This window comes from Taurulus bubalis (genome assembly GCF_910589615.1).
Source record: "Taurulus bubalis genome assembly, chromosome: 15".
Classification (NCBI taxonomy): domain Eukaryota; kingdom Metazoa; phylum Chordata; class Actinopteri; order Perciformes; family Cottidae; genus Taurulus; species Taurulus bubalis.
Genome location: NC_136603.1, coordinates 21,224,197 through 21,250,697, shown reverse-complemented (window position 1 = coordinate 21,250,697; position 26,501 = coordinate 21,224,197). Strand labels below are relative to the sequence as shown.

Sequence of the window (26,501 nt, the reverse complement as noted above, 5' to 3'; positions counted from 1 at the left end):
TTGCCATAAGAGCGGGCCCGTCAAAGGGACTACTTTAACAGACATTTTTAAAGAGCAGTTCTTACATCACATGTCGCGCAAGGTGTTGAGACTTAATGTGAGCTGTGTAGGTCTGTCAGCAGAGGAGAGGAGAGATCAGTGCCACTGTACATCCACAGCCGTGCATCAATCTTTTTGGCTTCCTTGCTCGGCCTCGAAATCGGTTCATATTTTATGCAGGACAAATAATACAGAATAAACTCCAGAAGCATTGCATACATAATGAAATAACCTCCTACTCTTTGGCATGCTCCTGCAAAAACAAATAATTGGAAGAGTGGACCACACACATACACACATAGACATGCAAACATACTCTCTGTCACACACACACACACACACACAGTGTGACCTTCACAGGTTTGATCATCTGCAATGCAGTGATTAGTTGTATTGGTGTGAAAGCAGACTGCTTTGATAAGACTTTTGTTTCTCTTCTCGTATGAATTTATTTCCTACACGTTGCTGACTGTCCACGTCAATCGCACTGTGAGCCAAAGAGGTGATCCGATACGAGCAAAAGAAACGCCACTCGTCTTGCGATGGACCCGTCTGCTGTCGAGGCGGCTGGACTTAAACTTAAAAAACAAAAGGGCAACGAATGCAATAATCGCTTCAGACTCGTCCAAGCTCTCCGCCGGGACTCACCGTGCTCGCCTTCGGCCTTCAGTGCCTTGCGTAACCGCCGCTCCATGATCTTGGCGAAAGACACCGCATCCATGGTAGAAAGCTGGATCGAGTCTGACTCCAATTTCAACTCAAATTTGAAATGAAACTCATTCCTTTGCGCGCCGCTGCTCCACTCGTTCTCACACACCTCATCATGTCCCGCGTGGAGCTTGACGCAACCTTTTAACCCGGAGCATGGCCACCTCCTAACTAACACACACACACACACACGTCACCTTTCACCCACTTGTGGAGACCCTCCCAACCAGAAGGCCCCAACGGGCAGATAACCGTATCCCCACAGATAGCGCCGACACCTACCGCAAATGCCTGGTGTCATGGCTAAATGGTGCTTGGTGAAATGGCAACTTACATTCTGCCCCTTTGTCATGCGACCTTTGACAAAAAGCTCCAATGCAGCAGGTGAGTTAGCAACATGTTTGCACACAGAAGCAGTTCAGCCTCCATCGGCATCACCCCGGCCTCACCCTCAGCCCCGTGTCTGTCTGGGTCGCCGACGCGCCGTACACTGAGTGCTTCGGCCCGTCTCTAGCCTGGTGTGCATAACCCAAAAACAACTGGCCTTGCTTGTGCAGGGAGCCGAGCACTCACCGCCAGAAACAGGTTACTCATAGTCACCGCCCGGCCATCATCTCCCTCTCCACTCTCTCTGTGTATAAAACAGCCGCAGGAGGGTGAGGGGGATTGAACTTCAAGAGAGGGATGGGCACGAGGTTGAAAATAAGAACTTCCAAAAGGTCATCAAAGCAACAAAGTGTCGGTCTTGCCGGGTGAATGAGATGCAGGCTCTGGGGCTAATGCCATTTTTATTTTATTTTATTTTACACAGGAAAACTGTTTGGAAGTGTTTCACTGCTCCCAAATAATGTAAACAAAAATGAATGAATGAATGCACGCACAGAGAGAGACAGAGAGAGAGAGAGAGAGAGAGAGAGAGAGGAAAGACAGAGGCAGCAGCAGCACAATACTGACTGCTGCACTGCAGCAAAAAAAATCTACACAGCAAACCGTAGCCACCACACAACCTCCAGCACTGCACAGAGCAGACCCCCTTATACGGGGGAGAGGGAGTGATAGAGCGACGGACGGAGCGAGGTAGATAACGTGTGTGTGTGTGTGTGTGTGTGTGTGTGTGTGTGTGTGTGTGTGTGTGTGTGTGTGTGTGAGAGAGTGAGAAACTGGGAAACACAATGTTATTTGTGTACTAGGATTTTTTAACAGATGACACAAATCAAATCGCATTAATCCGAAAAAAAAGAAGGAATAAAAAGGACTTTATATGCGTCTGTGTAAAAACCCTGTGAGAACGTCCCCTGAGTGCAGAGCAACGCAACAAACAACGGGCGATGCACTGAAATAGTCCACTTTTACTCAAACGCAATACAGATATGAACGCGTCAAAGCCGGTGACGCTCGACACTCTGTGTTGGTAAAATGTTGAGAAGTCCACTCAACCAACCGCTCAGTGGGCATTCAGACTGAAAACAGCCCTGCATTTAAGCTAGGGCTGCTAATGCGCTAGATTTAAAAATGTATCCAACCTAAAGACCCGGCCCAGTGTTGCCAACTCTTTTCCAAATAAAGCAGCTAGCAAAACTACCAAAATTAGCTAAATCTAGCGGGAAAAAAGCCCGTTCCTCCGGCCCTCCCTCCAAAGCCACTCCCACAGAAGGATCACAATGACAACGTAAGCGTGAGCTATCAAGCTAGCGGTGATTTCGCTATCCCGATTTTTCTGGATCCAGAAAATTCCAGGTACCAGGAGGAACATAGCCTCCTCAGTGGGGACTTCTGAAATCTGGACCATGATGACATCCAAAGGGGGGAAAAAAGAAAAGTACATGACCGATTCGGCATCTATCACAAAAACTCACAAAGAGTGAGCTTTGAAGCGGTTGAGAACAGAGGCTGAAAGCCTGAGGGACCAAAACGTGGCCAATGAGACACAGCTGACAACACAGGAAGAAACAGTGGGTTCTGCCTCCAAAAAGAGGAAAAATAAATTAGAATAAAGGTTCCCATCAACATATAACGTAAATAACAAGACCTCAACTGTTTCCCAAACAAAATCACAATTCATTATTTACTTGGGGGAATATTGACTTGCCAATGGACGCATCGAAAATACAGCGTGTCAGCAGGTCACAGCCTGGGGGGCGGGACCAGCAGAGCAACTCATGAAACGTCTTCAGATTCTGACTCCTCTTCCTCATTTTCAATGGATCTCTTTTCTCATCTAGTTCTCACCGTTGATTTTACGTCCGACAGGTCGCCCGTACGTGCAAACTGTTCGTCGTCTCCTTACCTAAATGACACCTTGTGCCCTTGGAGATCTCCATATTGGCATGATGACCATAATAAGGCAGAGCGATAGAGAGAGAGAGAGACAGAGAGAGAGACAGAGAGCGCTTCCTGCTCGGCTCATCCCGTCAGCACAGAGCAGTCAGATGATGGACAACAGTAATAAATGAGCTACGGGCCAACTGTGAGTCATGAAATTACATCAGCAATCAATCATAATCAAATCATTAAAATGTACTTCCAGCACAGGAAAGACGCAGCCCAGCTGACCTCGCTCTGTCTTCTTCTCCTCCCTCCCATCCTTCTCCCACCGGTCCTCATTGCTCTGAAACACTACAGCGACGAGCCTCTGGCTGTGGGATTTGTAGCAACACTTACAGTGACTCAATAACACACACACACACACACACACATACCAGTGTGTTCAGTCTGGTGTGGTTGATAAAGGTTAAAGACGCCACATCCCCGTCCTCAGAGCCACGGGGAACAGGAGCCCAACCTGCTGACGTGACTGTTTCATGTTCTGCTGCTACGTGGCGGCCTTGAAACCACATGACTGATAACGTGGATGGACTCCCTCGTCCCTTTAAGTATAGACTTTTTCTACTTTAACATCAGGAGGAACGTCAACAGGCTCCATGGGCATTCAAAATCATAATTACAGTATTGGAAATTGATGACTTTAGCGGTCGTTGATTTCTTGTATTTCTTTTTGTGACATTTTTCCCGGTTTCTATAATCCACTTCAGCGGTTCGTCACGTTCATCTTCCTACAGCCCGCGTTTGGTTTCCTATTGGATTCATTTCATCTCATCTGCATCTGTGTATTTTCCACCGCTTCGACTCTGCATTTCCATCAGGCCCCATCAAGCGCGAAGCGCCGCCGACTGTTCTCCCTCCTGTGTACCTGCGGTGCCTTGTGCTCCCGGAGCCGCCCGCTGTTTATGATTCCATCCTCAAAAGGAATAATTCAGAAGCAGATTGAAACACTTTTTGTTGTCACTCGCTGGAGTATTATCTTCTGATTGAAGCGGCTTACAGTAGCTCCAAGAGATCACTTTGTGTGCCAGCACCGCGTCCATTCACCTTACAAAAGCTCATGATCAGCGTTTAGGCGTGCCACAATTTCGGTGGCAACTTCCCGCTTCTTTATTTAGAGCAAACAGTCACCTTTTCTATCCCGATACAATAAAGGGAAGACAATGAAGAGCGTTAAGATACTGTGAGTTCTTAGCAGTGAACTAAACCTTGAAACGTCACCACAATGAGGTCTGTTTTGCCAAAAATGTATGTTAATACTGTCACTAATGAAATAAATAATATGACCTGCATGACGTTTGCCTGCACACACATTTGCAGTGTACAGCCAAGGTAGATTAATATGAGTATGTTTAGTAAAAGTAGTTCCCTTTATAAAGCAATTGTTACAATGAGAAGTATTTACCGTGACCGGGTTGATAAAAACGCAGTATTTATTGTGCAACTTTTTCACAAATAACAAACAATAAAAGACTATACATAAATAATAATTACACTTTAAAAAAAATATAAAGTAAAGTCGGATCCAATTTTTGTTATTCCTCCTGATATAACTTCCGATACCTAAACTCAGGGATTCCGCGATACTAAACACCAACGCTACCAGTTTTCCACCTTTTAAATGTGTGTACCACTGGGTGGAACCATTGCAGTCTTTGTCATGTAGGATAACATGATGCCTTACCTCAGCACGTCGTCCCCTCTCCCCGCCTCAACTTCTTTGTCAGCTCTATCCAATAAAAAAGTGAAAAAGCCCAAAAGATTTCAACAAAACCAACCCAAGGTTTTGAAATGAAGTCTGCTGGCTCGACTTGACTGGATAAAAGAAACCGATGGAGGTCAAACTGAATTAACGTGGAATGGTCACAATGTCCGTCTCTTGTTCCCTTAGAAATAGAATGTCCATGTTATTAACATTCATTGAAGCTTAATTTCTACTATTCACATAAAAAACATATTTATGTCAGCATGAAAATGTAATCTACAACCTCTATTCTGAAAAATAAATATCTTGTTAAACTGAATTTACATTTACTACATGTGTGGTTCTAACCATATAACCACCTGTGTACACAACGCTAAACTCACTGGGATGAAGGTCTCCAGGAGAAACATTAGATAGATAGTCTTGACTTCACAAGTTGTTGGTATGTTTGGTGTTTAGGTTACTTACACCGATGTGGCCGTCTCTGCATTAGTTCCATTACAACTACAGTGTGACTGTACTTGGAGCTGTGCCACTGGCTTTTATGTGAGCTACAGCTCATAAGAAGCCAAAACTGAAATAGCTTGAGATGCACTCATACTGTGTTGAATTGTTTTGTTCTCTACGCTCGCTATAAATCAATGTGACTGTGTCGCGGTAATGCACATATCTCTTGTAGGTTATAAATCCACAACATTACTTTAGGTGGGATCCAGATATGAGATGATAATGGAAAAAGAAGAGGTCTGTGGATTGGAGCACGAGTCGTAGAACAGAAGCTACGACAATGTAGAGCGGAGTAGTGAGGTGTTAGAAAATAGGGAGGCTGAGGGATGTGGGGTGAGGGATGGGTTCTGTCATGGGAAAATACTGCTATACTGTTATAATTGTTGGAGGTTTGAACATCATATCATAGTTATATTTCATATAACTGATGGCAATAACCTTTCTGCATTCTGCTGGACGTTCATCATACTACAGACTTGTTCCTTCTTGCAAGAAATAAACGGACAAAGACAACTTTGATTCAGAGACTTTATTCCTCCTTTCCCGATTGACAGAGAAAATCTTCCATCACAGTTCGCACCAATATCAATATCGGGGCCGATACTGTCTCAGTGAGCTGGATTTCATTCAATATATATATACTGGGATTTTAATTCCTGTTTAAGTTTTGACCAATTTGTTGCTGCATTAAAAAAAAAAGTTATACTTGAACTGATTCCTGTTAATGGGTCATGGATCGATGTATTTACTTGTTAGATTTGGTTTTTGCAGCGTTAAGTCGAGACTGATGCTACCTCACACATACATAAAAAGGATGACAGCAGTCACTTGCACACAGTTCCTCCCATCGCCATGCCAACATAGCGCACCTCCGGGGTTTCTTTCAGCCGGAGCTAAATGGTACCTTTTCAAAAAACATCTCCACTATAATCACGTCAGCTTTCAATCGAAGGGGGAAGAACAGGTGGCGGCGATATCAATACCAATGCAACCTTTCCTTGGACGTTTTGTTACACGGCCCCTCCAAAATGAGGTATAATGAAGACTACATCACTACAGCCCCACAGCACTTAAGTTCCCAGGAATATAGAAATAGAAATAAGTATGATGTTTACATACTTATAGCAGCAACGCCTTCGGGGGAGTCAGGAGCTGATACCCAAAGACCACACTCTTGTCGATGAGTCACTGATCTCAGAGGAAAGCTTCTGTGTTAAAGTTTTCTTTTTAAACCTCCATCTAATGTGAAAAGGGATATCATACTATTAAAAGGGCATAGTTTATTCCCTCTTTTTGTTGCTACTAGAAAACTAAAATAAATGCACACTTTAAATAATGGTACATCCACTTTTCCTAATAGACACGCAGATGTGAGACCGCACCAGAGCTCAGAGTCAACCGTTCATTGCTGATGGACAACCTGTCTTCACCAGGAAAGCCTGGAGAGAACGCGATGACGTCGAGTCCGGACTAGACTCCGTTCTACTAGCTTATGTAACTCAATGGTGCTCAGCTTTTCTTTCATTTGTCTTCCTGAAACTAAATGAAGTGTATTTAAGGTTTTTTTTTTTTAATAATCAATTTCAGGATCTCAAAAAAAGACAACCCCTCCTGAACTAAGGCCTTTTCAATTAGAATGTGAAACCTTCGCAGGTCTAACAAAGGTAAACAATGATTTACAACAAGCGTGGCGGCGCAGGTACCTCCGTCATTACCACAAAACTCACAAGCGCTCTCTTCCAAAGTCATTTGTCTGCCGTCTAAAACCGTCTACACCGCTCGGCCCCGTTTGTCCTGCTGTTACACAATCATGACTGAACCTGCCAGGACCCTTCGACTCGCTGATGGATCCGCCTCTTCTGTCGATCCTCCAATGATGTCGGACTTATGGGAATTACTTAAAATTAGAGGATAATTCGCATTGTTACAAATGTCAATGAGGTTTTTACTTTTGGAACACTTTGGCTCTCTATGGCTCCTAGGACCAATAAAGGGCCAGAGAATTAATAACTTCTGGTTTCCCATAAAATCAACTAGGGTTACAGTATGGATCACAGACTATAGGAAGTGGATGTAGTCACTTGGACGGCGGTTTTGAAGTCTTGAGTTGGCATGTTGTTGGCGGAGGACTGATGCTGTGGTGGAGACGCCGTATTTGGGCTCAGGTAAGCGACCTGTCAATCACAAGTTGGACATATACTCTGTTTTATGGTCTATATAAATCTAAATTTGAACATCATGCTTGAAGAATATAGAGATTGAGACCATGAACTCATGTTTACAATGTTTACTGAGGGAATAAATCAAGAGAAATGAAGTCATTTTCTCATAAACTTCTCTACAACCAGACTTATTTTTTTTTGGCACCAGAGGAGTCGCCCTCTGATGGCCATTAGTGAGAATGCAAGCTTTAGGCACTTCAGCATTTGCTTTACTTTTTTAGAACAGAGGTTGCCGCCTGCTTGTAACACACACATACAGGGATTCAACAGTTGCCACCATTGATGTGATCGCATTAGCCAGGACTGTCAGCACAACAGGGATCAAATACAAGAGAGTCAACAATCCTCTCCATATTGTGGCGTCAACACATGACACATATTTGCAGAGGCTTCAAATCATTACTGATTATCTAGATTGTAAACCACCTGTTACCAATGTTGACTACATTATACACTGAACTGCCACAGCAATGTTTTCCCCCACACTCAATCATTCAAAATGTTCTCATCCACTTTCACAGTGTAAGACGTCGGCGGCACACAGTGGCCTTTCTTACACCGCCGCTCCGCGTGCATATTTCGGTAACGATGATGAACTTTAAAAAAAAGAAGCGCATCCGTCTCAGCTTGTCTGCACAACTGCTCAAACTTCTGGCCCCATGAATCAATAATCTCACAGTCTAACTGCATTATTCTCTCCCGCTCTTCATCTCCCGCTCTCATCACTTTGTCACTTCATTGTGGATGGCGGCGCAGTGCATCAGGAGCTCAGCGGCTCCTCTGGGGTCCTGGAAGTAGCGAGCGTTAAGGCGTGTCTATAGTGTTCGAGGAGAACCTGCTTAAGAGTTTGAGTTACACCCCTGCTCCTCCGTCCTCACACAACGCCACGCCTTCGCTCGCAGAAGTGGGGGATCTGTCACACAGCTCGTGGTATTGAGGGCAGCGGATGAGCCAAATTACAAGATGATTTATGGGGCCTCCGAAAAATTAACGGGGCAGAAAACCATGTGGGGAAGAGCACGGGATATACTCTCCTGTTGTGATGACTATTTTGAGATGCACCTCAAATTCCCCAGTGTTCCTTGACAATAACTTTCAAAAAAAGGATGCATGCCCTCGATTGAGACACATATAAACTACTGAGACTGGTGAAATCAGGGAATCCTTGAAATGCTTGTTAAGTGGTCATTTAAAATAAAAAATATCTTCAATTTTAAAATAAGGTTATCACAACTTACACATCCACTTTGTACTAATTACCCCACTGTGTGTAAGAGAATAGTGGACAGGGATGAGGACTAACTAGCTCTACACTACAATATGAGAATGCTTCTTTATTTCCATGTCCACTCCATGGATCATCAACCGTTGAAGATGTTGATTTGTTCATTTAGGTAGCCATCAAGTGCGCACGAAATACCTCTTTTATGACAAGTCTTGCTTTAAAACTAGTCACTAGTCTTCGGTCAGAGTCCCCGTTAGCTCCCCGCTGTAGCCGACTGGGGCTCCTGCTAGCGCTCCGTCACTTCCCCGCTAACTTCCGCTAGCTCTCCGTTAACTTCCGCTAGCTCCCCGAAAACCACCAAAGGTAGCGGGACCAGGCTCGACACCCGACTTGGGCAGAGGGGTCGCGGGCAGTAGTAGCAGCAGCAGCGCTAGCTAGCAGCTTGTTGCTACTGTTCATGCAGGAAGTGTCGTGTGACTCGCGCGCCACTAAAAGAGAACTTTTCGGACTGGTAAAAATGTCTTGGGTAACGCAGGAAAGCGCGTTACTGAGGTCTAGTAAAGTAGTGTAGTTACCAATATTTTGAGTGTAATGCGTTACTTTACTTCGTTACCTATAATAGTAATATCGTTACTGTAATCCGTTACTTTGTAACTCGTTACCCTCAACACTGGTTCAGGGTCTCACTGGTGCCGCGAAGGGTCCTGCTAAAATAACACTGAACTGAAATTGTGGTTAATGTCGTTTTTCTGTATTTTCTGGTGTTTAGAGAAAATATAAATACTATGTTCAACGTATCATTCTTGGCCGTACTAGCAATTTCACTGACCCTAAAAGGACTTAGAAATGTAGGTCGAGGACAAGAAGGTTCATTGAGAAACCATTCCTTCCACTATCATAACTGTGTCAGAGTTACCCTCCACAAACGGCCAATTTCATCCCCACTGTGTCAAACATGACCCAAATACGCTCCAGAAATTACACTGTAAACTGATGATTTGGGGATTTTGTAACCAGAGGTTTCTCAACGTGACTGCTATATGTTCTGTCAATTGGGTGTAACACTCAAATACAATAATAATACAAGACAATCTATTTTTCCTTCACAAGTAATCACATTGTAATTTATATTCATCCACATGATGTCCCTCACAGCAAACCTTTTACACCACAGGTAAACTGTGTCTATGAAAAAGCCCAATTAAGTCCACATGCGCTTTATTCTGAGGATATTTGTTAACAAAACAACTATGTATTCATTGTGCCTTCTTGCATACAATTGTGAAATGTCGTATTTTTACCTTCAAATGTTTTTGAAAATTTGTCTAGGAAAGGAAAGATGTATTAGGTGGTCTAACAAAGAAAGAGATGCAACCTTCTAAAACAGTTACCGGGACAATCACAGTTTATTCAAAACGACAATATTATCTCTAATGTCTTCAGTCTGCTAAGTGCAAAGAACAATAAAAGTAGCCTCTTTGCACCATTAGCTAGAGAAACACATACCCATCCTCTGTGCTTTACCAAAGACTATTTCTCCGTGTTAACATCCGAAATGCAATCCAGGGTTGACTCCATGAGCCGACTGAAGATGGATCAAATTAGTCAAGTTGGCTTTAAAGACCTGACAGATCAGCTCAAAAACAAGCTCTCAAATGACAAAATCCAGCCTTCGCTCTGCTGAAACTGACTCCTGTCTAGTCTGCGTGGGCAGTTTTATGATCTGAATATTTGGAACTGCACATTTTTTGGACACTTTTGAAAAGCAGAGACAACAAAAGTTTGACTTTTCCTCATAATTACTAACTTTGAAGTTGATATGGCAAACTTGTGAGCAAATAGTTGATAATTTACACATCGAGCAGGTACGGAGAAACATACATTTGGATTCATGTGTCTGGCAACTAAGCGGTAACCACCGGGTCTAAAAAGTTAAGCCAATTTGAAACTGCACATTCCTTCTAATGGCCAGCAGGGGGCGACTTCCCTGGTTGCAAAAAGAAGTCTGATTGTATAGAAATCTATGAAAAAATGTCTCAGCTTCTCTCTTGATTTATTCCCTCAGTAAACATTGTAAACATGAGTTCATGGTCTCAACCTCTAGTTTCAAGTCTTCTTCAATACAACACGATGTTCATTTAGTAAAGAATAGTCTCATTTAGATTTAAATAGACCATTAGCGTATGAGAGTATGCTTCAGGGTGCGGATACCTTGTGATTGATCGGTCTTTACCCGTGTCTAACAACTTTAACCCTTTCCAAGTGTGTTTTCACTTCATGAAAGTTAATTGTAACATTTTGTTTGCCTTACAATGTTTTATTCAGTGTTCGTTTGTACCTTTCGTGTTACTTCTGGTTGCAAAACAACCAAGATGGCGACGGCGGAAACACCGAACTCAAGGCTTCAAAACAGCCGTTAAGGCAAACCAATGGGTGGCGTCATGGTGGTTACGTCTAGTTCTGACAGTCCATATTGGTAACTGGACAAATGTAGGTCAAATATTCACTCTTCATTTGACTCTGGTTTGGACCAACTCCTGAGAGGAATGTCTGGCTCTTAAACGCACTTTGTCCATCTGCTGTTTGGTGCTGCTGGGCAGGTAACATGTTGTGTGTTTTTAGTAATTTTTCGCCAAAAACAGATGCCTGCTGTGACTGGAAATGTCTCCAATGAGAGCAGCGAGGCTGAACTGAAACTGTACATTTGTGGACCCTTTTTAGGGCAAAACAGTTAGCCGAAAGAAGCAGAAGCTCTTTAGAAGAGGATCTGTAGAGTCGTCTAATATCTATATGTAGCTTCGTCACTAGGACCAACACTTTCACATTCATTAAGCAATTTGACCATTGTTGATGTACAATTTTATTATACCAGCTTTCAAGCCAATAATACAATTTACAGCTCAGTGCTGGAAAAAAACACAAAAGAACATAATGACACGACATGACTCAATGATGTCCTGTTTTTAACATGACACGATGTGTAATGAAAGACATGTACGTATGCATCGCTTCACTGCGCTTTCATTTTTGCATGCACACCTGCAATAACGTGCCTCTAATTAACAATGTTAAACATCAGAGGATCGGACAAACAGAATGTGTTATCCATCCCACAACCTACGAGGGAACTGATCCATTTCACGGTGTCTCCCCTCCAAGTGAACTCCCATCAGGCCTAACCTTGAGAGAACAGAGAGCAGCTCTGTGACATCATCCACCTGCGGATCCAGTGGGCGGTCACCCTTGGATCGCGTGCCCATCGTTCCTCTCGCCTCTGCAAACGGGAGCATCCAGGAAGAATCCAGAGCATTACTCCTACCTTTCTACAGCCCATTTTCTCTGTTTGACCTCCTTTTGTCCTTCTCTCTATCTCTATACATACACTTTATATGCCTGTTTTAGGTCTTCTTGTGTGCACTTATTTGTATGTAAACTTGATTGTCTCTCAGCGGGATGTAGAATAGCTGCCAGGTACTTGAATCTCATCACCGACTGAAGGTCATACTTCTCAAGAGCAGCTCAGCGATCGGCCAAATTAATTCAGTGTGGAAACTGATGATGGCGCTGCCACTATCCCGCAAAAAAATAAATGGATTTGCCGTGTTTTCCATTCAATTGTCAAAGAAAATTTCAAGTGAACTTTTGAAATGACTCAAAATGGTTTGAACGAATACACTCGGCCACCAGCGTAGTTTCATCAGAAGTTGCCGACGCATGGCTGTAATGCGCCAGTAAACCGAGTAAAGGAAATAGAGGTTGCGACCCGGCAACGAAACCAGTCGGCTTGGCCATCCAACCATGTCTGACACATCTCCGAAGGAAAATGGTGAGAGGGCTTCAGGGATTTGTTTCAATTAGGCACGTTTTAATTGTTCTTTCCAAATCAGCTAGTATTGGCCACGTTTCATGCTGTCTGGAGACGAAGACAAGCATTCACACGTTACGGGAGTATCCGGGACGCCGACCGCACAAACAGCTGATCAGTCAGATTTGTGGGTTAGAATTTACTTGGGAAAGGCGTTCCATATCTCATTTAGCCCATCACCTCTTTTTTGACAAAAAAAAAGGGCGGAAGAAAAACTTTTATTTGCAATACTTTTGCACATACAAATATGTCAATGGAAACCTAACTAATGTTTTCTTGTTGACCTGTGACAAACCAAGAGCGATAACCTCATCTCTCTTCCCAAATGATTGCAAAAGCAAGTTTCCAGAGTTTCAACACTGCCATGAGAAGAAAGATGATTTCACTTCCTATTAATTACACGCTTTAACCTCTCCTCCTGTATATTAAATTACATGGCGGGGTGATGTGTGCATGCTCAGCTATTTTTAGAAACAAAAGGTTCATCCAAGTCACAAGTGAAGTGCTGTTTTTAGAATAGCAATCATTTGCTGAACTTGTTAACCTTTTTCTCTATCTCATCTGCGATATGCCAGGGCCAGCAATGTGTATTAGAAGAAAAGGCTCATGCAGTTTAGCCACAAAACAAACGTACTGCAATGTTTCTGTACGAAACCTAGCAACATGCCACGCTGGTTGGAGGATGGTATTTTTAGCCGACCCTGCTGTTATTCTAATTGTGGGAGTTCTTGTTCGAATCCTACCCATCCCCTTTAATTACACTGCTGTTTCTTTGTTACCACAAATTAAACTTGCGTGGGTATGGAACACAAACGAATCAAGCATCTTTTAACCGCAGAGAAATACTTTTCAATTCCCCAGCGTGCATGATTTTGTGAAAGAAAAAAAAAGCTGAAGTTGAGATATGCCGCTCTCTTTCTGAGGTGAGATTGGGGGAAAAGGCACTAGCAGCAAAAGCCGAGTTATTAAAATGCATATGTAATTTCAGATTACACTATGTAAGCCTCTGCTCAGCAAAGACCAGTGCACAGTAAAAAGAACAATGTATAAACGAACATGCGTCTTATGAAGGGGGCATTCAATATGCTGACACGGTCGTTTTCTTTAAAAAGGTTATCCCAGACTAGTCATGAACCTGTCAAGTTTTATAACCAAATACATGCAAACCGTTGAAAAGTCCTTAAAAATGCCAATGTCCGAACAAGTGCCTTTTGTTTATTTATGTCTCCAGTTAAGCACTGTTCTTATGATTATACGAGACACAATGCATTTGCATTCATAGATTGATCTCCGAAGGGGTAACGCGCCACAAAGTTCTCAGTTTTAAGCACCAATATATGATTATAGTCTTTCAACAGCCGGGATGATTGGCCATTTCAGACGCTCACATTAATTATCTTGGGTCACTGCCCCGTGAGTGTGAGGTCGACCTCGAAGTTGCAGGGTTCCTGCACATTTCTCCATTTAAAAAATCCAGACTTTTCCGTCCTGCGTAGGAACACTGGAGTTAAAGCTCCCGCACACCCAGGGAGCGAGCGAGAGTCCGGCCTCCCGGCTCTGTCACACGCGATAAAGTTGAGTTTCACTTGATATGCTATGAGCCATCCTCACGTGGTAGCCGGGGTGTTCTGTGACCCGCGCTGTCACTCTGCTGTCAGTGAGCTAATGCTGTGCTGCTCTGAGGAAGCCACCTTCTGACTTCGCACACCCACTGCAATTCTGCTTTTGCAGTAACCTGGCTGATTCTCTATCTTCCACTTTTACGCTTTTTAGAAAATGCAAAGCCCGAGAAAATGTCAGTGAACATCCAATTGATTGTCTGTTTTGACATGACTTTTTCCTTTCAACATTTAACACAGAATACTCATCATTCATTGTAGACATGAGACCATAAACTGTATATAGGAAGTGGACGTAGCCGTTGTGACGGCACCCATTGGTTTGTGAACTGCCGCTTTTGATGATTTAGCCGTCGCCATGTTGTTATTTTTTGCAACTGATGAATCCCAGTAGCCCCGCCCGAAAGCGTCCCCTGCTTTATGGTCTGTTTGACTCTAAATGACCATCATTTACTAAATGATCATCATGCTGTATTGAAGAAGACTTGAAACTAGAGATTGAGTTATAAACTCATGTTTACAATGTTTACTGAGGGAATGAATCAAGAGAGAAGTAGAGTCATTTTCTCATAGACTTCTATACAACCAGACTTCTTTTTGCTACTGGAGGAGTCGCCCCCTGCTGGTCAGTAGAGAGAATGCAAGCTTTTAAACACTTCCACATTGGCCTCACTCAGCAGAACCGGCCTGCTTGGGATCCATGGTGAAGTGCATTTGAAGTCCCGCCCACTTCGGAGGGGAAAATTGTGGATAAATCAGAAAGCTATGCAGTCTCATGTTTGCTAGGGCCTTAGCTAACTACACTAGCTCGCTAACTTGCCCCATCATTCTTTTAGTTATTATCTGTGACCCTGGTAGACACAGGGTGCCAAAATAATCCTTTGAAATGCTGAAATCTGATGGTTTTAAGCTAGCTACAGGTATTTTGTCGGCTTTTCAGCCCGTCATTGTTTTCCCCTCTCATGGGCGCTGGTTTTCACAGTATGACCGCAGCACCCTGTCTATTCAATAACGCTCCCAAAGTTTCCAGATGACAACTATGTGGTCATTTGCCCACTCATCAATGCTACACAGGCTGCAGGGCGGACCTCACTGCGTCTCCGTCCCTTCCACTCAGCTAGCTCATCACTTAATTAACTTAATGAAGTATGTTCACTCAGAGACATGTACCAATGCTGGGAGTGAACATTAAGGGTTGGCCAGCAATGCCAGTCGGACCAGACCGCCAACCCTGAGGACAGCGCACCAAAGAGCTTTGCTGTAAAACAGTGTCACGGCTGAAAGAATACTAACTATAAAGGCATAGTGGGACTAAAAAGCTCAAAGTGGCATGCAGTCTTTACGTGGTGGTCAACTGACATTTGCAAATAAAGTTGTGTTTTGCAGGTTGCTCTAACTTTGACCCAGCGTGTTCATTTGTATTTAAACAACACTCTTGGTGGTTTATCTCATCTAAAGACACGTGACCTAAAAGTGACAGCTTGCAGTCTGTGGATGCCTCAAAAGGGAGGAGACCCTTTCGACAATGTTATGTTAACTATGGATTACCCATAAGCTCCACAGAAAAACTGCTGTTGCTGCATCTGGCTTCCTCGTGAAACAATAAGATGTATTTACTTCAAGAAATATTCCACACATATCTATCTTATTTGTGCATCAAAACAGCTGAGACAAATGCACCAAATTTGAAACAACAGAGTGAATTTTAATTTACTCCCTGCTTTTCAAATGAATGTAAACATTTAAACTGATTCAGAAAGATTAATGAGAGAACAACTCTTCACAGAAAGATCAAGAAGTGAAACATTCTACAATCTACCATGATGTTGAGAAAACATTGGAGGCTCACAAACTAAAAGCCCTAGCATGTTTACCATCCTCTAATCATTAAAGGAGCAGTATGTGACATTGTGAGTATTAATAAGCCATTGAGAGGAAATCGAAATGCTCCCAATCGCGGATCTCGCACTTTTAAGCCATGATGCGTCACTTTAAATGCAATTAATATTGTATAGATTCACATTCCAATATGTACATTGTGAGCTCTCTGTTTGTAAGTCTTGAATTGAGAACGGTTTTCAATGATTAGAATCAGAATCAGAAACCGTTTATTTGAAGCAATAGAAACACATAATCGCAGGCTCTCCAAACACACACACACACACACACACACACACACACACACACACACACACACACACACACACACACATAGACATAGACACAAAATAGCAAAAGCTCTCACCTCACCCCCGCATTTTCCACCCGATAGGTAACTATTAACCCTCAAGAGGCTAAAAAAACAAGTGCCACCTGCTGGAGAATCGACACTACTTTTAACCTCATCAGATGCAATAATGATACAGTTCTAAGTTTGCTTTAAAGACTGGCAGTCCTATTGATACAGCCTTGTTGGTTTAGTCTCTCTGTGTTCTCTCAGTTATGTTGTGTTACTAAAAATACAGCCAAAGGGCTGGAGCACTATGTCCAGGCCTAGTGTGCACTACACTGGAAACACCCGCTGTGCTGACAAGACGGCCACACAGATGATTCTCTGTCTGTGACAAAAGGTACTAGAACATCTTCCACGGTTGTGTGTAGCCGAAAACAAATCTGTTGTGCCATTTTTACTTGACAAGTGTGCATTCAGTGAGTTAGCAGTTTTTAAGTCACACAAAAACAGCACTGCACCCCACTGACACAGTCTGCATGTTGGCCTACTCCATTTCCCAGCGAACCACCGGCTCAACCCGCTGCTTCAGCACAAACCCCGGCGATTGTGCCCACGCCATCAGTTTATGATAATGTGATAGTGAGCCACCACAAGTGAGCCCCTCTCACGTTGGAAAGGCACGAGGCATCAAATCCCAGACACCTGACAGCGGGAATCGGCTTTGATCAATCGGCTGCGCGGCGTTGAGCAGCAGTTAGGGAAGTTAGTGTCTTGGTGCGGCTTTTCCACTGAGCAGGAATCAGTCAGCGATCACCCCCAGAGCCTACTGTGGCTTAGCTCCAGATTGTGCCTTTCATGTGATCAGCATTTTTACATTGCATACCTCTACAAAGATAAATACGAGCCAAGCTTTGACAAAAATAAATAAAAATAACTCACAAGTGACAACACTTCGTTGTGTTGTTGATACTTCCAGAGTATTTTCTAACATTTGGAAGAAAAACATTTGGAAGAAAAACATCCTGTTTGCGACACATAGGTCTGCAAAGCAACGCTGCTCCCTTGAATAAACAAACATGGCAGCACGGCACAATGCTCCATAAAAAATGTGTGAAAGCGATTGGTGTGGGAATATTAAACAATATAAATGAAGAGTAGTTCAAACATGTGGTGTGCATTTTATATAACTACAAATAAACCTAATAATGCATGTGTCTAGTAGGTAGTACATCTACGATGCCAGCAAAGGGATATTCCACTTCCTGGTGTTTTGCTAGCAGTAAAATTTGCAACTCGGAAAACCAGTTTTAAAAAGTATTTATTGAGTTGCCCACTGTATAGGTCTGTGCTTGGTGTTTGGTGTCTTGGAAGAATCTGGAAAGGTCTACAAATCTGTGCTACATGTTCTCAAAGGAACCGCAAGCTGGGGTTTTCCTAAAGCTAGCTAGTCAAGTTACCAGCTACTTTACGTTAGCTTAGTCTTTTTTTTTGTTGAACTTTTTATTTTGTGTTTTCATCACATCAGAGTCCTCCTTGACATATAATAAACATAATAATAAATATATATAAAATAAACAAACATGATAAAGCAGGTACCAAATAGTCTAAACGGTGGCGTTTAGTGTCGGTAGACGTTAGCTTAGTCTAATGCGATGAAATGGTTATCGCGATGGTAAAGGCATAACACTGGGGCTGAATGTGGCCAATCATCAAGGGAGACAGAATTGTATCTTATTTTTTTGTTTGTAGTAAACAATGTTGTTGTTGTTTTTGTCGTTGCTCCTGCAGTGAAACTGACTGATGTTGATGGTGGTTTACTACACTGCAGATGCAGTGTCGAGGAACTACCTCGGCACTGCATGAGGTAACGACCCGACACGAGGTAACAAGTAGCCGCTCTGCATGCGGTCCACCTGGGGCTTCCGGCCCGTGCGGCAGCCTGTTGGAATCCCCGCGACGCTACTTTGTTTCGCTAAAGCTCCACAATGTTAGCTTACATGTAATTAGCCGGAGCGTTCAACTAATGATGGCGGGTGCGAGGCTGAATACACACGTACACACGCACGCGCACACACACACTCAACAACCAAAAAAAGTCCAGCATCTGAATCGAAACGATGTTGGCAGGATTCGCATTAGTGCAGTGTTCCTGTTCGCACCTCGGCTGCTCAGGCTTCCCCTCACCACGATATCAACTCAGAGTAACACAAAATTATTAAAAAATCATATTTCTCCAGGCCGGCGTGAGGAATATTGGCCTGCAGCAGCCAGGAGGAGATGGACATGACAGGATAGTCCGTTTCCTTCCAGGCTGGCTCGCGACAAAGCCTACAGCCCCTTTTTTTTTTTTTACATGGAGAAGTGGTGGTTGCAGAGGGGGGGCAACGCTGCTGCGGTAAACCCGAAGATGGCATAACCTGGTTCTGTTGGGGGGAAGGGGGCAGAATAACATTTGCGTGGATTTGATCCACTGGAATCACATCTAGTCTGTGCGCGCGCGAGCACGCGTGTGTGTGTGTGAGCGCTATTTAAAAAGTTAGGAGATCATGGTGCCGTGGTGATGCAGGAGGTTGTGTGTGTCTGTTCGCTGCGCGTCCCCCAGACCCCCGGGCTTCTCTGACAGTCTGCTGCACACAATAAGTTGCCCCCCGCCTCCCGCTCCTCCCAGCGCCTCTGCATGATACCAGCCGCTGCATTAATACGATTGCAGATCCATCACCGTTACAACAAACCAAACAAACAAACGAATAACGCAGATGCGCACACACACACGCGCGCGCACCCCCCCACACACACACACACAGTCTCTCAAAGCCGGTTCACAGCGAAGCGGAGGCATAATGGGGATCGAGCTTACCACTTGGGTTCTTGTTTTTCTTAAGACTCTTGCCACAAAGACACTGCAGCATATGCGTTCCTTTGCTGAAAATGTTCCAAAGAAACCACATTGATTTGGGCGAAGAGCAATCCAGTGGCTTAAACACCCAGATATAGATGAGACCCCTGCGGTTGCATAATAATAACACAATTGGATCAGTTCTCCGGGACAAGGCGACCAATTGCACCATAGGATGAAAAAAAAAAAAACACACACAGGTACATCCAAGTCCTATTGCGTGTTGCGTTCACGTGGCCGAGGTATTCAGGGTCTTGTCAGACTTCGCAACAGCGGTGTGTTTTCCCTCCTCCTCCTGGCGTTTAAAGGATGCCTCCTCAACTAGTCGATGACACAAGACACACTCCTGTGGCTCGCATGTGTCGCACCGGGGAGGAGGAGCGGGGCCCGCCGGTAAACAAACACACGCAAAACTAACGTGAAAACAGTGGAGCACGGTGTGTGTCCGCGGAGAAGACCATGAAGCGTGTTTAGTTCATCACTCTGAGAGGAGGGTGGATCTGCACGGCATCAAAAGCCAAGGGAGGATGCATCCTCTGCACAGACTGCTGCAATGATAGCCCCAACAGAACGCCACATTGCCGGAGTGCGATCTCAACGCGTCGCCCGCTTGTCTTGTGTGTGCGTGTGTGTGCGTGTGTGTGTGTGTGTGTGTGTGTGTGTGTGTGTGTGTGTGTGTAAAAAAAAAAGGAGGGGGAGGAGGAGGAGGTGGAGGAGAGAAAAAAGAAAGAAAAAGCAACCGGCTGCTTTTGGCGAGGTCAGATAACGCCAACCTCAGGTCTCATTTCTTGGCAGTCCCACACCGCAACCGTTTCTGTTTTAAAAGCCAGGTTTTTTTGGGGGGGTCTTGGCGCGTGTGTTTTGGTGGGGTATTTCCACCTTCCTCTTTCAGCACTACCACCAACAAAAAAAAGAAAAAAAGTCTGGTGCGCCCTACGCCAACATTTGCTGGAATATTTCCTCCAGCGTCGGGACCTCTGGTGGGAATAGACCGGGAGGAGGGGTTCAATTGAAAGATTGGCTTCCCATTACGTAAACACGTGGTTTCTGCGCCGTCATTTCAGTGATGCCCTCGGAACATTTTTTTATTTTTTATGATCCGACTGACAATTCTTGGAAATGACAGTGGCTATACGGAGAGGATTTCTTCTTCTTCTGTTTTTATTTTACAAGGTTCACATTACTCTACATTTGCAGCCCTTGTCTTCATAGTTCAGGGTTTCTTTTGCCCTCGGTTCCTCAAGTATAGTTGCAGCTTTGTGCATCCGAACGTGTGTTAAGGAAGGAAGGATGCACAAAAGCTCCAAAGTCACAGGTGTTGAGTGTCGCCTGCCATGAGGTTTGGCCGGGATGCCTCCCTGCTGGTGTCAAGTCCTCTCAGCCTGACTGGAGCCGGCTGCAGGCCGCTGCAACACATCACCATTACAGAGGGAACTGAACCCAATGTTGGCTGCAGAAAAAGATGTATTCACAAAAGAGCAACTTTAAAGATAAAAAAAAAGTATCATCTAGAATATAAAGTATTGACAGGATACAAAATGCCAGTGCTTTTCTAAAACATCCACATGTAACGTTGTATGTTTACTTCTCCGTGCTCCTGTTTTGTTTCCCTCCCTTCCCTTCCCAGAGGACCGGGGTGGGGGGCAAGCCAGTGTTGCTCATGGCGACTGTTTCCACTGCATGGCTGCTTTTTCTCTCAGGACTTAAAGGGTTTCCATCACAGACTAAGTGAGAAGAAGACATTGTCCTCCCCTGATTATTATGAGAAAGAGTGTTTGTTCCTCTTTTAGGGGAAACTTTGCCTCTAAACACGCACAGATTTCTTGAAGTTTGAGTTTGGAACCCTGTGGTGTTTTCGCTGTCCGACGCTCCTCCTCCCCATCTGTGTTTTTTATATATTTCACATCAGGGATTTAATAATCTGTCAGCGTGACCCCCACCCCACCCCACCCTTCCCGGCACAAATGGCAGAAGTCAGTGTGTCGGCCAGTGATTGGAAGCGGACCAATTAGTTGCTCTACTTAGTGCTGACCTCACTCACAGGTGTTGATACTGTGTGCCAGTAAACCATCTCCGTCCGGCTGCAGTACAAAGAACACAAAATGACCGGCAGTATGGCCCCAGCCGGAATAAATGACCTATTTAGAAACTGTAGGAAGTTTTTCCCTTCTTTTTTCCTCTTATTGTTTAATGTATTAGTCAGGGACTCCTGATTATGTGAAAGGAAAAAAAAGCGAATATGAGCTTTGGAGAAAAAAAGTTGATCCGTACTAATGAGGGAATCGTGGTGCATTAGATCACCTCGGTGATCCTTCCATTTTCTCCAAATTTCAAACCCAGCATGTGCGTGACATGCATCCCTTCGACATGCATGACTTTCACGTGTAGCGGGAAAGGCCGAGCATTTGTGTGCGAACGATGAGAAACCACGGCGCAGGAAGCTCGACGCCAGACTGGGGGGGTGCATTAGCGGGGGAGGGGAAGGGGGGGGGGGGGGGGGAGTTGTGTGTTCATCTCCGAACTACTGCATGAATCCACTTTAACGACCTAGTTCTGCGGCGCCCAGGTCTTGTCGGTTGCCTGTGATGACTGGTTCCTCGGGGGATGTGGACCACTTTGGAACAAAATGCCTCCTGATTGACTTTTTCCTGATTATCTAGCCGCGTCACTCCTTTAAAGGCCCAGACTGTAAAGAACGACTTATTGGTTTTAAAAAGCGTCTGTCAGTGTTTCTATCACTGATGTGTTCGCATACCCCGCTAGCACACACCGCCGACAACGGGTGAACTAACTTTGCTTTCGGCAACGCGCGCATGCGCTCTGCAGACGAACATCCACACGTGACCCTGAGGTCAAGTGGACTCACCGGAGGAGTTGGAGCAGCCCCTCCCCCCAGCTCTCTTTGCAGAGGCCTCTCGTGTCTGCCTCCCTATCGATCGGGGGCTGTAATGTAAAGTACCATCGCACCCTGGAGGATATCGCCCGACAATTTTGTCAGGGATCATTAGAATGCGTGCTTTTGATTGCTCCGGGCCGCGGCCTGGCAGGAAGTGGCTCCCCTGGGAGTTTTTAACGGCCTTGTTTTCTCCCCATGGGGAAGAAATAACTTGATTTAAGATGCACCGAGATCAACTGGTTCCAGTTCTACCCGCGAGGCCTCTGTGGTTTTACGGCCTGACTGCGTTATCGGTTGGAAATATTGAGAGGGATTCGTGTCATATTAAATTATCAAATGAAAAATGGAATAAAAAAATATATATTTGGAGGTATTTGATATTGCATGGTACTTCAGCTGCGTTGTGACCTATTAGTAATAATGTGCACACACATACTATATAGTGTATTTGTAATTTGGAGATTAATAGTGGCCATAAGCATGTAAAACCTTTTTGAGATAATTGGAGTTTTCTCTTTATTGTTACACATCAATAGCTAGTAATGTTTCCTTCAATATTAAATCTACCAGGGCAGTGCTTTAGGGCTGTGCTATTTATCTATTTTATCGATACCCTGATATGGCACCAGATATCGTCTTAGATTTTGGGTTTGGTAATATGGCATACGTTCCTGGTTTTAAAGGCTGCATTACAGTATCGTGGTGTCATTTTCTGAACATAGCAGACAACTCTAGCAGACTATTGTATTACTTGCATTTACCCACATAGTCATTATAATCTCATTACTGATGATTATTCAGTAAAAAAAGTCATTGTGTAAATATTCCATGAAAGCACCGACGGTCAATCCGACAATATCGCCGCAGTATCGACATGAAGGTGTTTTGTCAAAACACATCTTGATGGAACCCACGGAACGGACCGGCTGATAGCTCGGCCTCCCCGCTTTGGTTTGAACCTCTTAACCTGCTGCCATCCCGCGGGCGTCCTTTACTGGACATTCTATTGTTCACTGTGCCTCTATTTATAGTTCGGTACGAGTTCGGTACGAGTGCCATATGTTTCTGGAAACTTACGATTCTTGTGATTCCAGCTGTGTAACCCGTTTCAAGATCAGACCACCACAGCACAAACAAGACTTTCGTCAGGCTGTTTCTCAATACCAAGTACGCTAAGTCCAGACTTGTGTACTTTTGAAGTTTGGACTTGGGAGTCCAGACTCTCAAGGACGGGAGGACACAGGACGTCTTTCTGCAATTGGAACAGCAGCTGACTTGATGACGTCACCACCTCAGCTGTTGTTGTCATGAGTGACTCTGATTCTTCACTGTAAAGTATTTTTACAGTCAAACAAAATATGACAACCCTGCATCTTTACACATATATAAGTATACACATATACTTGTATATAATATGTTTATAAATATGTATTTCATATATATACAGTTATATATTTATATAGATACACATAATTGCAAACAATTCGGTCAAAAGTAATAAGAAATAAGTAATAAGGTGCTGCGGGGCTCACGGTCACCTCAAACCGTCGGCGTATCTTTTTAAGTCGGCTGATTCTTGAGAAACTGACCACAGATTTGATGCTTAAACAACTAACTTCTCCCCTGAAAACATCCTAAAATTACATTTTGTGACTCAACAACGGTAGTATTCATAGAATGTCAACTTTCAGTTGTGAGTTTTCTCATCCGCCATTGTTCCCCGTTTGCTGGTCCGAAATGCATTCTGGGATATTGGCGCTCATAAGTACGCTCAAGTCTGCTCTGATGCGTCCCCGGTAAAATGGGCGGATCAAGTCACATCCGGGCATTTTCACCGTACTTGGCGAGAAGCGGACTTTTGAATTGGAACAGTACTTGGGCCGCGACTGATGACGTTTCACGAGTCCACGAGAACACAAGTACAGAGAAGAACGCTGATTGAGAAACGGCCTCGGTATCAAAATGACCACCGAAATCCAACCTTTACAATGAAACGTCACTTGAACCAATAGGAGCTTCATGTCCTGACTGACAGGCTACATTACCCAACCAGAAGCTACGTTGAAGAACAGAGTCAACCCCTGTCTCCTTACGTGGATCAAGCCTGTCATGTCGTACGGCTCAATAGCAGGAAGGGGGGGCAGGTAATCCCAACATAGGTATATAGTACATATATCATGAATATTTTCAGTCTCAAAATGGAAAAACGCCTAGACATTTCATTAGAAAAACATGTTTAAAATATTCATTTTCTGTGATATTGTTATCAACTTTTTACTTAGACTAGATAAGGCTTCAGGCTATGGTTCCATGTTCCTGTGTTTTCCAGTCCATAAGTCCCATTTATAGTCATCTACAGGCATCTATTTGTAAAGAAATGTTCAGGCAGAAACAAAAACATTGTACTTTAGTGTGTTCAAACTCATATAACTTAGTGTCAGCAGCACTTAACGTGATTCTGACTATTGAGGGAAACAAGCTTCAGATTGTTACCTTTGAAAAGAGACCAAGACCATGCATTTACTCCACATAGTTCAGGTACAGCTTCCAATTTACTTTAGGTATACCTGAATAGGCGTTTTTCGTCAAATTTTACAGAAACGCTAAGAGGTTTTAAGCAATACACTTTCCAAGGCGTAGCTGCTATAGGGTACAGGCTATGCGGCCGCGCTAGCATGAACAGACGAGCTTGAAAAGTGCCGCATTTTTCCACGACAGACTAACAAAGCACCATGTAAATAATGGACAATGATGAATGGGCTGTGGTTTTACTAGTTCTAAAAAACACACACACATATACAAGTTCTTGAAATAGTTCACACACTATAATGTTGGACAACACGGAGGATCACCAAGGCAATAACGGTGTTTCTGCCATTGATTTGAAGCAGCGTCGTTCATATGGAAAACTGTGCGGACGTCAAGGCAGCGTACTGCTGTGTAAAGCATAGTTGTGTAATATAATACAATAATGTAATCAGTTCAACGTGACGTCATTCTCTCTTTTACTGTTAAGTTGCAGGATCGGCTTGTTGTAGTTTAATTTAGAAACCGGTGCATTGCCCCGAGCCGTGGTCCGAGGCTTTAAAGGTGTTTCTAGACGGGCGCTAAGCATGCGTGTCCATGTTCAGCCGCAGAATCAAAACCATCCGCTCCCCCAGCAGCCAGCACGCCCGCGGCCGAGGCATCTCCCAATAAGAGAGCGAGCCTCGGCTTTGTTTGGCATCGCTTCCAGCAAGTGTTCGCAGATGAACAGCTGCGGTGGGCCGAGTCATGGCCGAAGACTTCGCTCCTTCCAGTACGCAGCACGGCCTTCAAGGGATGTTGAAGGGGCCAGGGCTCAAACTGCATGACTGCATTACACAAATGTACAGATATCAGTTTCTTCAATGTGTAGATGTACGTCATACGCATGCGCCGCATGCAATTAAAAATGTTTTAATACGTATCAGCAGCCAGCAGTCAGTTTCTGCTCGCCTCCGTATGGGATGTTTGGACGTCAGGCTCTGAAACCTCTCCAGTGGCCCTCACATTGTGACTAATAGGGCAGGAGATCAAGTTGAGGGATCCCACACACACATAATAACCAACTCCTCTTTAAAATCCATTGTGACTAGCGATATTTATTATTGCGGGGAGATGAGGGCAGTGACGCCAGCCCCGTGAGGATTCAGGCACCCTTCACTGTGCAGCCAGCCAGCCCACATCCAGGGGACGTATAGTGTTAGTTCTCGTCTAATTCCATCCACCTGGATAGAAAAGCACGTTGTCATGGCCACATAATGAGGATCCAAGGCCTGCGACTCCATACAATACATCATTTCACCTCGTCGTCGTCTGCCACACGGCTCATGGTGTTCACAAAGAGGGACAGTAGAAAAAGAATTTCAAAGTCAGCTTTATTGTCAACTTCTCGACGTGTACCAAACATCAAGAGTAATTGAAAGAAATCTCTCTTGTCCAACAAATGAAGTGAATACAGATAATAAAGTGCCAATAGATTTAAAAATAATAATAATACTTGAAAACTACTTTCAACCACAGAAACATTTGACATTCAGCCTTTACTATCATAAAGTGTATAGTGTAGACTTCAACCTGCTGCTGTGCCCGGAGGAATGACAAAATCTTCAATGAGGCTGTCATATTGTTAACAATGGCCCATTTCTTTGCACTATTTTGACTACTGTTGTCTTGAATGTCTTTTTTTACATGTATCTTGTTTACTGTATATTGTGTATATAAGAGCAACGTGTAACCGGAGTCAGATTGTCCAGTAAAGCTGATTCTGATTTGTCCATGGCCTTGTGTCGTACTCGATTAA

General features: G+C 44.0%; 1 protein-coding gene across 1 annotated transcript in view; it reads right to left on the bottom strand.

Moving 5' to 3' along the window:
- The window catches only part of fgf14 (fibroblast growth factor 14), a gene marked incomplete at both ends in the record, with an annotated part of 97,191 nt that extends 77,738 nt beyond the window's left edge, over positions 1-19,453 (bottom strand). The window contains one exon of the mRNA XM_079231131.1: positions 19,243-19,453. Within this exon, the coding sequence (XP_079087257.1) occupies positions 19,243-19,453 (211 nt within the window). The remainder of the gene's footprint in view (positions 1-19,242) is intronic.
- Positions 19,454-26,501: the final 7,048 nt, after the last annotated feature.